Raw genomic sequence first — 14,463 nt, 5'->3', positions numbered from 1 at the left:
CACACAGGCGCTCAGTCCTGTCCTCGCGCATAGAGGAGATCAGTCGGTAGGCAGTACAGCATGGAATAGCTGCACAATCTCCAGATTTACACTACATCCAGCTGGTCTGGGAAGTACTGGACAGAAGGGTGAAAGTGGCTTACTGGTGCCGCACATGTGAGGGAGCTTTTGTAGCTGTTCCAGGGACACAGTGTTATTCCCACTGTAGGAAGATGTCACGCGTGTGTTCTGCACAAGGCGGCTACTCTCAGGAGATGTAAGTCCATGACTGAGGGATAAAAGCAATGTTGTGATTAATCTCCTTACGCTTTCTCTATTCACAGAACAGGATGGAGATCAAGAACGGCAGCATATTGAAGTTGACCACCTCCCCGGTGAGAACACCGCTCACTTTATAGGGTTATATTTCACTTGTAATCACCAAACGTCACTGGTAAATCTATTCGTGTAACCAAAGTGTAGAATGACACATTGGTGGTCATTCTGAGTTGATCGCTATCTGCATTCGTTCGCTGTGCAGCGATGAGGCAAAAAAAATGGCACTTCTGCGCATGCGGCGCAATGCGCACGCTCAACGTACTATTACAACGGCCGAAGTGAATGGGTGAAGTTTCACACAGGGTCTAGCGAAGCATTTCAGTCGCACTGCTGACCGCAGAGTGATTGACATGAAGACGGCGTTTCTGGGTGTCAACTGACCATTTTCAGGGAGTGTTCGTAAAAATGCAGGCGTGCCAGGAAAAACTCAGGCGTGGCTGGGCGAACGCAGGGCGTGTTCATGATGTCAAAACAGGAACTAAACAGTCTGAAGTGATTGCAAGCGCTCAGTAGGTTTAGAGCTACTCAAACTGCACAAAAAAACTTTGCCGCCATTCTGCGATCCTTTCATTCGCACTTCTGCTAAGCTAAAATACACTCCCAGTGGGCGGCGGCATAGCGTTTGCATGGCTGCTAAAAACTGCTAGCGAGCAAACAACTCGGAATGACCCCCATTGCCCGGTGTGCTGGTGATAGACGCTAATACACTTCATAGGATAATCCAGCCATACATGAAGAGCTGCGGGATCTGTGTCACATATGACCTGGACATACATGGGTACAGCGCCATTACTGGGGAGATAACTGTAGACTTGGACAGATGCCGAATTCCAATCCGCCGATACCCGGTTCTGGAACTGGTGGAGCCTGCGGTTACTTCATTATGTGGCCGGTTAGTTTTGCTGCAAATACCGACACATTACAGCGTCTAACTCCGTTCAATGGTGTCAGAAATGTTACATTATAATGAAAACACTTCTGGGTAATGTAATAGGGTGTGAGATGCCGGAGGTTGGTTTTGCCCTGTAAATGATTCTTGCCCGAAGTCCCGCACCTCCGGCAACTTGTTCCCTATTACATTTACCCCCCGATCTCCAAACTCACAGTTGTCAGTTTTACATCTACTACTTTCACAATCACAAAACTGACCCCAAGTCCGACCCTGATCACAGATTCTCCATAATTATGGGGGTAACGTGAGTCTCTCTCATATTTCACATCTTGGGCACAATTCAGCAACAGTGCCGATACTGTTCCGAATATTTCCGTCATCTACTCAATATATTTTTATGTATTCCTCGCTATTCAGGAAAAAACGGGATATATATATATATATATATAGTAACAGGGTTGTATAAATGAGTACTCGCGGCAGGCAGGTTCACGGCAAAGCAGTGTCTTTTTTGGCAGCACTTTAACATGCATAGACACAGGCCTGGGCAGACAGGCACATAAAATAAAAAAACAGGTCAAAGTAAATGTCCCAGCACTAAAGTGCTTAACGATGAGTCTGCTGCAATGGCCTGCATCCACAATCTGCTCTGCTCCACTGGCACAGCCAATATCATCAGTCCCTTGCACTAAGGCCTACTTACTGGCTGCTACTTAGCATCAGTGCACAAAACATTGGGGGTAATTCAGACTTGTTCGCAGCAGCAAATTTGTTAGCAGTTGGGAAAAAACCATGGGGGTCATTCCGAGTTCGCTCGCTAGCTGCTTTTAGCAGCATTGCACACGCTAGGCCGCCGCCCTCTGGGAGTGTATCTTCGCTTAGCAGAATTGCGAACGAAAGATTAGCAGAATTGCGAATAAATAATTCTTAGCAGTTTTTCTGAGTAGCTCGAGACTTACTCCTACACTGCGATCAGCTCAGCCCATTTCGTTCCTGGTTTGACGTCACAAACACGCCCTGTGTTCGGCCAGACACTCCCCCGTTTCTCCAGGCACTCCTGCGTTTTATCCTGGCACGCCTGCGTTTTTCCGCACACTCCCAGAAAACGGTCAGTTTCCAACCAGAAACACCCACTTCCTGTCAATCACACTCCGATCACTTCAACGATGAAAATTCTTTGTTCGGACGTGAGTAAATCTACTAAGTTTTGTGCTATATTACTTAGCGCATGCGCACTGCGTACCATGCGCATGCGCATTTTTGCCTTAATCACTCCGTTGCGAAAATCGGCAACGAGCGAACAACTCGGAATGACCTCCCATGTGCACTGCAGGGGAGGAAGATATAACATGTGCAGAGAGAGTTAGATTTGGGTGGGGTGTGTTCAATCTGCAATCTAAATTGCAGTGTAAAATTAAAGCAGCCAGTATTTACCCTGCACAGAAACAAAATAACCCACCCAAATCTAACTCTTTCTGCACATGTTATATCTGCCTCCCCTGCAGTGCACATGGGTGGTCATTCCGAGTTGTTCGCTCTGTAATTTTCTTCGCATCACAGCGACTTTCCGCTTATTGCGCATGCGCAATGTTCGCACTGCGACTGCGCCAAGTAAATTTGCTATGAAGTTTGGTATTTTACTCACGGCATTACAAGGTTTTTTCCTCGTTCTGGTGATCGTAATGTGATTGACAGGAATTGGTTGTTTCTGGGCGGAAACTGGCAGTTTTATGGGTGTGTGCGAAAAAACGCTACCGTTTCTGGGAAAAACGCGGGAGTGGCTGGAGAAACGGGGGAGTGTCTGGGCGAACGCTGGGTGTGTTTGTGACGTCAAACCAGGAACGACAAGCACTGAACTGATCGCACTGGCAGAGTAAGTCTCGAGCTACTCAGAAACTGCACAGAGAAGTCTTTTCGCAATATTGCAAATCTTTCGTTCGCAATTTTGATAAGCTAAGATTCACTCCCAGTAGGCGGCGGCCTAGCGTGTGCAAAGCTGCTAAAAGCAGCTTGCGAGCGAACAACTCGGAATCACCCCCATGGTTTTGCCCAACTGCTAACAAATTTGCTGCTGCGATCAACGCTGTATTACCCCCACTGGGTGTATGAGAGTTTTAAACCTTCCTGTCTCTCAGTGATGAGTTCTTGCTGCATCTGTACAGCTCACAAAACCCAGAGTTCCAAACCGTCACTACTAGTGCAGACTGCACAGGTTTTAATTTAGCCTCCCATTGGAGGGAGCTGATCCCACAGGAATGTGGATAATTTCTGCAGACAACCCCTAAGGCTTGGTTACACAGTCTAAGAAAACATTTCATGTCACTCCTGGTCTCCTTAATGAATAGAGTTACTGAAGGTAACTAACGTTTCTGGGCTACCTGAGCTCTGTTGTCAAGAAACATGAAAAAAATAAGACCAGATAAGGGGTTTATTTACTAAGCCTTGGATGGAGATAAAATTGACAGAGATAAAGGACCAACCAACCAGCTCCTAACTCATTTTTCAAACACATCCTGTAACATGGCAGGAGCTTATTGGCTGGTACTTTTTCTCCAATCCACTTTATCTCCATCCACGGCTTAGTAAATAGACCCCTAAGCTTACCTTATATCCCCTGTGCAAGAGTGAAAAGTCCAGCATGTCCTCTGCTGGGTGGACGTGACCGGTGCTTATGGAGCACAGACACTTGATCCCCACCTCTAGGAAGACGGGTTGCGATGCTGGAGTGGGCACTGTCTCCAAGCAGGGATCCCACTAGACCACCGGGGCGTCTGAGTACAGGTCGGGTGTACTAACTAGAGATGAGCGGGTTCGGTTCCTCGGAATCCGAACCCGCCCGAACTTCAGCCTTTTTACACGGGTCCGAGGCAGACTCGGATCTTCCCGCCTTGCTCGGCTAACCCGAGCGCGCCCGAACGTCATCATCCCGCTGTCGGATTCTCGCGAGGCTCGTATTCTATCGCGAGACTCGGATTCTATATAAGGAGCCGCGCGTTGCCGCTATTTTCACACGTGCATTGAGATTGATAGGGAGAGGACGTGGCTGGCGTCCTCTCCGTTAGAATAGATAGAGACACTTGAGTTGATTACTTAGTAATTTTGGGGAGCATTAGGAGTACTCAGAGTGCAGAGTTTTGCTGATAGTTACTAGTGACCACCACCAGTTTTATTTATTATTTAATATAATCCGTTCTCTGCCTGAAAAAAAACGATACACAGTCACATACCATATCTGTGCTCAGCCTCAGTGTGCTGCATGATAATATCATCTATGTATATCTGACTGTGCTGAGTGCTCACTGCTCACACAGCTGAATTGTGGGGGAGACTGGGGTGCAGTTATAGCAGGAGTACAGTGCACACTTTTGCTGCCAGTGTGACTGACCAGTGACCACCAGTATATTGTCTGCCTGAAAAAGTTACACTCCTGTGGTGTTTTTTTTTTTATTCTATAAACGCATTCTGCTGACAGTGTCCAGCAGGTCCGTCATTCATTATATTATATAAATATTTACCTGCAGTAGTGTTATATTTTTTTTGTTCATCTCTATCATCTTTATCATCTCTATATTAGCAGACGCAGTACGGTAGTCCACGGCTGTGGCTACCTCTGTGTCGTCAGTGCTCGTCCATAATTGTATACCTACCTGTGGTGGGGTTTATTTTTCTATCTTCTTCATACTAGTAGTTTAGGAGTCTGCTAACAGTGTCCAGCAGGTCCGTCATTATATTATATATACCTGCAGTAGTGATATATATATATTTTTTATATCATTATCATCTCTATACTAGCAGACGCAGTACGGTAGTCCACGGCTGTAGCTACCTCTGTGTCGTCAGTGCTCGTCCATAATTGTATACCTACCTGTGGTGGGGTTTTTTTTCTCTATCTTCTTCATACTAGTAGTTTAGGAGTCTGCTGACAGTGTCCAGCAGGTCCGTCATTATATTATATATACCTGCAGTAGTGATATATATATATTTTTTATATCATTATCATCTCTATACTAGCAGACGCAGTACGGTAGTTCACGGCTGTAGCTACCTCTGTGTCGTCAGTGCTCGTCCATAATTGTGGGGTTTTTTTTTCTATCTTCTTCATACTAGTAGTTTAGGAGTCTGCTGACAGTGTCCAGCAGGTCCGTCATTATATTATATATACCTGCAGTAGTGATATATATATATTTTTTTATATCATTATCATCTCTATACTAGCAGACGCAGTACGGTAGTCCACAGCTGTAGCTACCTCTGTGTCGTCAGTGCTCGTCCATAATTGTATACCTACCTGTGGTGGGTTTTTTTTTTTCTATCTTCTTCATACTAGTAGTTTAGGAGTCTGCTGACAGTGTCCAGCAGGTCCGTCATTATATTATATATACCTGCAGTAGTGATATATAAATATTTTTTATATCATTATCATCTCTATACTAGCAGACGCAGTACGGTAGTCCACGGCTGTAGCTACCTCTGTGTCGTCAGTGCTCGTCCATAATTGTATACCTACCTGTGGTGGGTTTTTTTTTTCTATCTTCTTCATACTAGTAGTTTAGGAGTCTGCTGACAGTGTCCAGCAGGTCCGTTATTATATTATATATACCTGCAGTAGTGATATATATATATTTTTTATATCATTATCATCTCTATACTAGCAGACGCAGTACGGTAGTCCACGGCTGTAGCTACCTCTGTGTCGTCAGTCACTCGTCATCCATAAGTATACCAGTATCCATCCATCTCCATTGTTTACCTGAGGTGCCTTTTAGTTGTGCCTATTAAAATATGGAGAACAAAAATGTTGAGGTTCCAAAAATAGGGAAAGATCAAGATCCACTTCCACCTAGTGCTGAAGCTGCTGCCACTAGTCATGGCCGAGACGATGAAATTCCATCAACGTCGTCTGCCAAGGCCGATGCCCAATGTCATAGTACAGAGCATGTAAAATCCAAAACACAAAATATCAGTAAAAAAAGGACTCAAAAATCTAAAATAAAATCATCGGAGGAGAAGCGTAAACTTGCCAATATGCCATTTACCACACGGAGTGGCAAGGAACGGCTGAGGCCCTGGCCTATGTTCATGGCTAGTGGTTCAGCTTCACATGAGGATGGAAGCACTCAGCCTCTCGCTAGAAAAATGAAAAGACTTAAGCTGGCAAAAGCACAGCAAAGAACTGTGCGTTCTTCGAAATCACAAATCCACAAGGAGAGTCCAATTGTGTCGGTTGCGATGCCTGACCTTCCCAACACTGGACGTGAAGAGCATGCGCCTTCCACCATTTGCACGCCCCCTGCAAGTGCTGGAAGGAGCACCCGCAGTCCAGTTCCTGATAGTCAGATTGAAGATGTCCGTGTTGAAGTACACCAGGATGAGGAGGATATGGGTGTTGCTGGCGCTGGGGAGGAAATTGACAAGGAGGATTCTGATGGTGAGGTGGTTTGTTTAAGTCAGGCACCCGGGGAGACACCTGTTGTCCGTGGGAGGAATATGGCCATTGACATGCCTGGTGAAAATACCAAAAAAATCAGCTCTTCGGTGTGGAAGTATTTCAACCGAAATGCGGACAACAGGTGTCAAGCCGTGTGTTGCCTTTGTCAAGCTGTAATAAGTAGGGGTAAGGACGTTAACCACCTCGGAACATCCTCCCTTATACGTCACCTGCAGCGCATTCATCATAAGTCAGTGACAAGTTCAAAAACTTTGGGCGACAGCGGAAGCAGTCCACTGACCAGTAAATCCCTTCCTCTTGTAACCAAGCTCACGCAAACCACCCCACCAACTCCCTCAGTGTCAATTTCCTCCTTCCCCAGGAATGCCAATAGTCCTGCAGGCCATGTCACTGGCAATTCTGACGAGTCCTCTCCTGCCTGGGATTCCTCCGATGCATCCTTGCGTGTAACGCCTACTGCTGCTGGCGCTGCTGTTGTTGCTGCTGGGAGTCGATGGTCATCCCAGAGGGGAAGTCGTAAGACGACTTTTACTACTTCCACCAAGCAATTGACTGTCCAACAGTCCTTTGCGAGGAAGATGAAATATCACAGCAGTCATCCTGCTGCAAAGCGGATAACTGAGGCCTTGGCATCCTGGGCGGTGAGAAACGTGGTTCCGGTATCCATCATTACTGCAGAGCCAACTATAGACTTGTTTGAGGTACTGTGTCCCCGGTACCAAATACCATCTAGGTTCCATTTCTCTAGGCAGGCGATACCGAAAATGTACACAGACCTCAGAAAAAGACTCACCAGTGTCCTAAAAAATGCAGTTGTACCCAATGTCCACTTAACCACGGACATGTGGACAAGTGGAGCAGGGCAGACTCAGGACTATATGACTGTGACAGCCCACTGGGTAGATGTATTGACTCCCGCCGCAAGAACAGCAGCGGCGGCACCAGTAGCAGCATCTCGCAAACGCCAACTCTTTCCTAGGCAGGCTACGCTTTGTATCACCGCTTTCCAGAATACGCACACAGCTGAAAACCTCTTACGGCAACTGAGGAAGATCATCGCAGAATGGCTTACCCCAATTGGACTCTCCTGTGGATTTGTGGCATCGGACAACGCCAGCAATATTGTGTGTGCATTAAATCTGGGCAAATTCCAGCACGTCCCATGTTTTGCACATACCTTGAATTTGGTGGTGCAGAATTATTTAAAAAACGACAGGGGTGTGCAAGAGATGCTGTCGGTGGCCAGAAGAATTGCGGGACACTTTCGGCGTACAGGCACCACGTACAGAAGACTGGAGCAACACCAAAAACGCCTGAACCTGCCCTGCCATCATCTGAAGCAAGAAGTGGTAACGAGGTGGAATTCAACCCTCTATATGCTTCAGAGGTTGGAGGAGCAGCAAAAGGCCATTCAAGCCTATACAACTGACCACGATATAGGAGGTGGAATGCACCTGTCTCAAGCGCAGCGGAGAATGATTTCAACGTTGTGCAAGGTTCTGCAACCTTTTGAACTTGCCACACGTGAAGTCAGTTCAGACACTGCCAGCCTGAGTCAGGTCATTCCCCTCATCAGGCTTTTGCAGAAGAAGCTGGAGACATTGAAGGAGGAGCTAACACTGAGCGATTCCGCTAGGCATGTGGGACTTGTGGATGGAGCCCTTAATTCGCTTAACAAGGATTCACGGGTGGTCAATCTGTTGAAATCAGAGCACTACATTTTGGCCACCGTGCTCGATCCTAGATTTAAAACCTACCTTGGATCTCTCTTTCCGGCAGACACAAGTCTGCAGGGGTTCAAAGAACTGCTGGTGAGAAAATTGTCAAGTCAAGCGGAACGCGACCTGTCAACATCTCCTCCTTCACATTCTCCCGCAACTGGGGGTGCGAGGAAAAGGCTCAGAATTCCGAGCCCACCCGCTGGCGGTGATGCAGGGCAGTCTGGAGCGACTGCTGATGCTGACATCTGGTCCGGACTGAAGGACCTGCCAACGATTACGGACATGTCGTCTACTGTCACTGCATATGATTCTCTCACCATTGAAAGAATGGTGGAGGATTATATGAGTGACCGCATCCAAGTAGGCACGTCAGACAGTCCGTACGTATACTGGCAGGAAAAAGAGGCAATTTGGAGGCCCTTGCACAAGCTGGCTTTATTCTACCTAAGTTGCCCTCCCACAAGTGTGTACTCCGAAAGAGTGTTTAGTGCCGCCGCTCACCTTGTCAGCAATCGGCGTACGAGGTTACTTCCAGAAAATGTGGAGAAGATGATGTTCATTAAAATGAATTATAATCAATTCCTCCATGGAGACATTCACCAGCAGCAATTGCCTCCACAAAGTACACAGGGAGCTGTGATGGTGGATTCCAGTGGGGACGAATTGATAATCTGTGAGGAGGGGGATGTACACGGTGATGAATCGGAGGATGATGATGAGGTGGACATCTTGCCTCTGTAGAGCCAGTTTGTGCAAGGAGAAATTAATTGCTTCTTTTTTGGTGGGGGTCCAAACCAACCCGTCATTTCAGTCACAGTCGTGTGGCAGACCCTGTCACTGAAATGATGGGTTGGTTAAAGTGTGCATGTCCTGTTTATACAACATAAGGGTGGGTGGGAGGGCCCAAGGACAATTCCATCTTGCACCTCTTTTTTCTTTCATTTTTCTTTGCGTCATGTGCTGTTTGGGGAGTGTTTTTTGGAAGGGCCATCCTGCGTGACACTGCAGTGCCACTCCTAGATGGGCCAGGTGTTTGTGTCGGCCACTAGGGTCACTTATCTTAGTCACACAGCTACCTCATTGCGCCTCTTTTTTTTCTTTGCGTCGTGCTGTTTGGGGAGTGTTTTTTGGAAGGGACATCCTGCGTGACACTGCAGTGCCACTCCTAGATGGGCCCGGTGTTTGTGTCGGCCACTAGGGTCGCTTATCTTACTCACACAGCTACCTCATTGCGCCTCTTTTTTTTCTTTGCGTCATGTGCTGTTTGGGGAGTGTTTTTTGGAAGGGCCATCCTGCGTGACACTGCAGTGACACTCCTAGATGGGCCCGGTGTTTGTGTCGGCCACTAGGGTCGCTTATCTTACTCACACAGCTACCTCATTGCGCCTCTTTTTTTTCTTTGCGTCATGTGCTGTTTGGGGAGTGTTTTTTGGAAGGGACATCCTGCGTGAGACACTGCAGTGCCACTCCTAGATGGGCCAGGTGTTTGTGTCGGCCACTAGGGTCGCTTAGCTTACTCAAACAGGTACCTCATTGCGCCTCTTTTTTTTCTTTGCGTCATGTGCTGTTTGGGGAGTGTTTTTTGGAAGGGACATCCTGCGTGAGACACTGCAGTGCCACTCCTAGATGGGCCCGGTGTTTGTGTCGGCCACTAGGGTCGCTTATCTTACTCACACAGCTACCTCATTGCGCCTCTTTTTTTCTTTGCGTCATGTGCTGTTTGGGGAGGGTTTTTTGGAAGGGCCATCCTGCGTGACACTGCAGTGCCACTCCTAGATGGGCCCGGTGTTTGTGTCGGCCACTAGGGTCGCTTATCTTACTCACACAGCTACCTCATTGCGCCTCTTTTTTTCTTTGCGTCATGTGCTGTTTGGGGAGGGTTTTTTGGAAGGGACATCCTGCGTGAGACACTGCAGTGCCACTCCTAGATGGGCCCGGTGTTTGTGTCGGCCACTAGGGTCGCTTATCTTACTCACACAGCTACCTCATTGCGCCTCTTTTATTCTTTGCGTCATGTGCTGTTTGGGGAGGGTTTTTTGGAAGGGCCATCCTGCGTGACACTGCAGTGCCACTCCTAGATGGGCCCGGTGTTTGTGTCGGCCACTAGGGTCGCTTATCTTACTCACACAGCTACCTCATTGCGCCTCTTTTTTTCTTTGCGTCATGTGCTGTTTGGGGAGTGTTTTTTGGAAGGGCCATCCTGCGTGACACTGCAGTGCCACTCCTAGATGGGCCCGGTGTTTGTGTCGGCCACTAGGGTCGCTTATCTTACTCACACAGCTACCTCATTGCGCCTCTTTTTTTTCTTTGCGTCATGTGCTGTTTGGGGAGTGTTTTTTGGAAGGGACATCCTGCGTGAGACACTGCAGTGCCACTCCTAGATGGGCCAGGTGTTTGTGTCGGCCACTAGGGTCGCTTATCTTACTCACACAGCTACCTCATTGCGCCTCTTTTTTTCTTTGTGTCATGTGCTGTTTGGGGAGTGTTTTTTGGAAGGGACATCCTGCGTGAGACACTGCAGTGCCACTCCTAGATGGGCCCGGTGTTTGTGTCGGCCACTAGGGTCGCTTATCTTACTCACACAGCTACCTCATTGCGCCTCTTTTTTTCTTTGCGTCATGTGCTGTTTGGGGAGGGTTTTTTGGAAGGGCCATCCTGCGTGACACTGCAGTGCCACTCCTAGATGGGCCCGGTGTTTGTGTCGGCCACTAGGGTCGCTAATCTTACTCACACAGCTACCTCATTGCGCCTCTTTTTTTCTTTGCGTCATGTGCTGTTTGGGGAGGGTTTTTTGGAAGGGACATCCTGCGTGAGACACTGCAGTGCCACTCCTAGATGGGCCCGGTGTTTGTGTCGGCCACTAGGGTCGCTTATCTTTCTCACACAGCTACCTCATTGCGCCTCTTTTATTCTTTGCGTCATGTGCTGTTTGGGGAGGGTTTTTTGGAAGGGCCATCCTGCGTGACACTGCAGTGCCACTCCTAGATGGGCCCGGTGTTTGTGTCGGCCACTAGGGTCGCTTATCTTACTCACACAGCTACCTCATTGCGCCTCTTTTTTTCTTTGCGTCATGTGCTGTTTGGGGAGTGTTTTTTGGAAGGGCCATCCTGCGTGACACTGCAGTGCCACTCCTAGATGGGCCCGGTGTTTGTGTCGGCCACTAGGGTCGCTTATCTTACTCACACAGCTACCTCATTGCGCCTCTTTTTTTTCTTTGCGTCATGTGCTGTTTGGGGAGTGTTTTTTGGAAGGGACATCCTGCGTGAGACACTGCAGTGCCACTCCTAGATGGGCCAGGTGTTTGTGTCGGCCACTAGGGTCGCTTAGCTTACTCACACAGCTACCTCATTGCGCCTCTTTTTTTTCTTTGCGTCATGTGCTGTTTGGGGAGTGTTTTTTGGAAGGGACATCCTGCGTGAGACACTGCAGTGCCACTCCTAGATGGGCCCGGTGTTTGTGTCGGCCACTAGGGTCGCTTATCTTACTCACACAGCTACCTCATTGCGCCTCTTTTTTTCTTTGCGTCATGTGCTGTTTGGGGAGGGTTTTTTGGAAGGGCCATCCTGCGTGACACTGCAGTGCCACTCCTAGATGGGCCCGGTGTTTGTGTCGGCCACTAGGGTCGCTTATCTTACTCACACAGCTACCTCATTGCGCCTCTTTTTTTCTTTGTGTCATGTGCTGTTTGGGGAGTGTTTTTTGGAAGGGACATCCTGCGTGAGACACTGCAGTGCCACTCCTAGATGGGCCCGGTGTTTGTGTCGGCCACTAGGGTCGCTTATCTTACTCACACAGCTACCTCATTGCGCCTCTTTTATTCTTTGCGTCATGTGCTGTTTGGGGAGGGTTTTTTGGAAGGGCCATCCTGCGTGACACTGCAGTGCCACTCCTAGATGGGCCCGGTGTTTGTGTCGGCCACTAGGGTCGCTTATCTTACTCACACAGCTACCTCATTGCGCCTCTTCTTTTCTTTGCGTCATGTGCTGTTTGGGGAGTGTTTTTTGGAAGGGCCATCCTGCGTGACACTGCAGTGCCACTCCTAGATGGGCCAGGTGTTTGTGTCGGCCACTTGGGTCGCTGAGCTTAGTCATCCAGCGACCTCGGTGCAAATTTTAGGACTAAAAATAATATTGTGAGGTGTGAGGTGTTCAGAATAGACTGAAAATGAGTGGAAATTATGGTTATTGAGGTTAATAATACTTTGGGATCAAAATGACCCCCAAATTCTATGATTTAAGCTGTTTTTTAGGGTTTTTTGAAAAAAACACCCGAATCCGACAAAAAAATTCGGTGAGGTTTTGCCAAAACGCGTTCGAACCCAAAACACGGCCACGGAACCGAACCCAAAACACAAAACCCGAAAAATTTCCGGTGCACATCTCTAGTACTAACACCCCATTTAATAAGACTCACAGTACCTGGGGTGGAAGTCCAGCAACAGGGAGGTGGTGCTTGACCTGTAGTCCCTCCCCCAGCCCAGGGCGCCATCTCTGAGCAGATTTTCCCGCCCTGGAGCTGTCTCACACTCTCCCTCACTCCCTAATTCAGAAGTTGGGTGCGATCTTCTGAGCATAGCTGCGGCTGGTCTCTGGGACTGCAGGACAAGGTCTCCCTGTAAAGCCGCCTGTATACAGCGCTGTGACTTTACAAACACTTGAGTATTCTACATGTCTTCATACAGACAGCATTAGTTAAGAAAAAGTGTACCTGTTATAGAATATATTGTACGAATATTCTAATATATACCCCTGGTCTAGGACCGCGCTGTGTTTATATATATATATATATATATATATATATATATATATATATATACACTAGTCCAGTACACCCTTATTGTTTAATAATTTCTGCATTGCCTGTGACTGTGTGTGCCTGTATCTGCTGTGTGGTTTCACTTTCAGCATTTCCCAGATATAACCGTCACTGTATTCTGTACCCTAAGAGGCTAGGTGCGTCACAGTATTTATCCTATACGCATATTCTACTATGTACTCAGTCACATATACTCAGTCACATAATACCGGATTTATTTATTATTATTATTTATTTATTTTGTCTGGCTTTATCATACTAAGTTGCATTTTTATATATAATGTCTAACAAAATGGGCAGTAAATCAGTGGAAGCTCCTGCATCATGCTCCAGGGATTTACTAGAAGGGGAAGTTTTGTATGATGGTCTATGTACTATATGTCATACACCTCCTGGGTCTACTCAGGAGCCACCCTGGGCTGCATTCACTAACCTACTGGGTACACTAGTATAATGCCTTACGCCCCCTATGGGACCACCTGTGCCACTACAGCCAAATTTTGTCGGTATGGTTAATCTGCCTTGGGCTGAAAATGTATCTAACCAGCTGCAACAATTAAATCAGTCCTTGGTTATACAAAAATCCACACAAGGTCACTCCCATGCCTCTGGGTCATCTAAGCGGCTACTTCCTCCTCACAGTGCACATATCTCTCTGATGTTTCATCTGAAGAGGAGGGGGAGCATACGGTCCTGTCAGACACTGAATCTGGTGTTACTGATGAGGATTCTCCCTTGCAGATTGATGTCCCTCTCTTAGTGGTTGCTATTTAACAAATTCTACAAATCTCTGATGATGAGGATTCCACTACTGTGGCGAAGAAAACTAATACGCTTAAACGGCAGAAGGTGGTTAAAACTCTGTTACCCCATTCTGACCATTTGGTAGACATCAGGCAGGAACCCTAGTCTACTCCAGGGAACAAATTCCCTCTGCCTAAATGGCCCTTGGCTCGCTATCCTCTCCCTGCAGAGTTATGTAACAAGTGGGAATATTCACCGCCGGTGGTTTCTCAAGTCACCTGCCTTGTGGTGTCGTCCACTCTGCCTGTCACCACTGTCACCTCACTAAAGGAACCGACAGATAAGCGTGTGGAGGGATGCCTGAAGTCTATAGTGGGTCTATGTGTGCTGTACATAGACCCACTATTGCTGCCTCCTGGGCTGCCTGCAAAGGGTATTGAAGCATGGGTTCAGGCAATAGAGGAAGAGCTACCTGGGGATATATCTGACAGTGCCAGACAATACCTGTCTCACATTACCACCGC

At 47.6% G+C, this 14,463-nt stretch overlaps 1 protein-coding gene across 1 annotated transcript in view; it reads left to right on the top strand.

Moving 5' to 3' along the window:
* ELMO3 (engulfment and cell motility 3) overlaps positions 1-14,463 on the top strand; it is a 431,301-nt gene that overhangs the window by 181,805 nt on the left and 235,033 nt on the right. Inside the window, exon 5 of the mRNA XM_063948699.1 lies at positions 324-374. Coding sequence (XP_063804769.1) covers positions 324-374 — 51 coding nt within the window. The remainder of the gene's footprint in view (positions 1-323; positions 375-14,463) is intronic.

Source organism: Pseudophryne corroboree, assembly GCF_028390025.1.
Source record: "Pseudophryne corroboree isolate aPseCor3 chromosome 11 unlocalized genomic scaffold, aPseCor3.hap2 SUPER_11_unloc_5, whole genome shotgun sequence".
Taxonomy (NCBI): domain Eukaryota; kingdom Metazoa; phylum Chordata; class Amphibia; order Anura; family Myobatrachidae; genus Pseudophryne; species Pseudophryne corroboree.
This window is presented reverse-complemented; position numbering and strand designations above follow the sequence as displayed.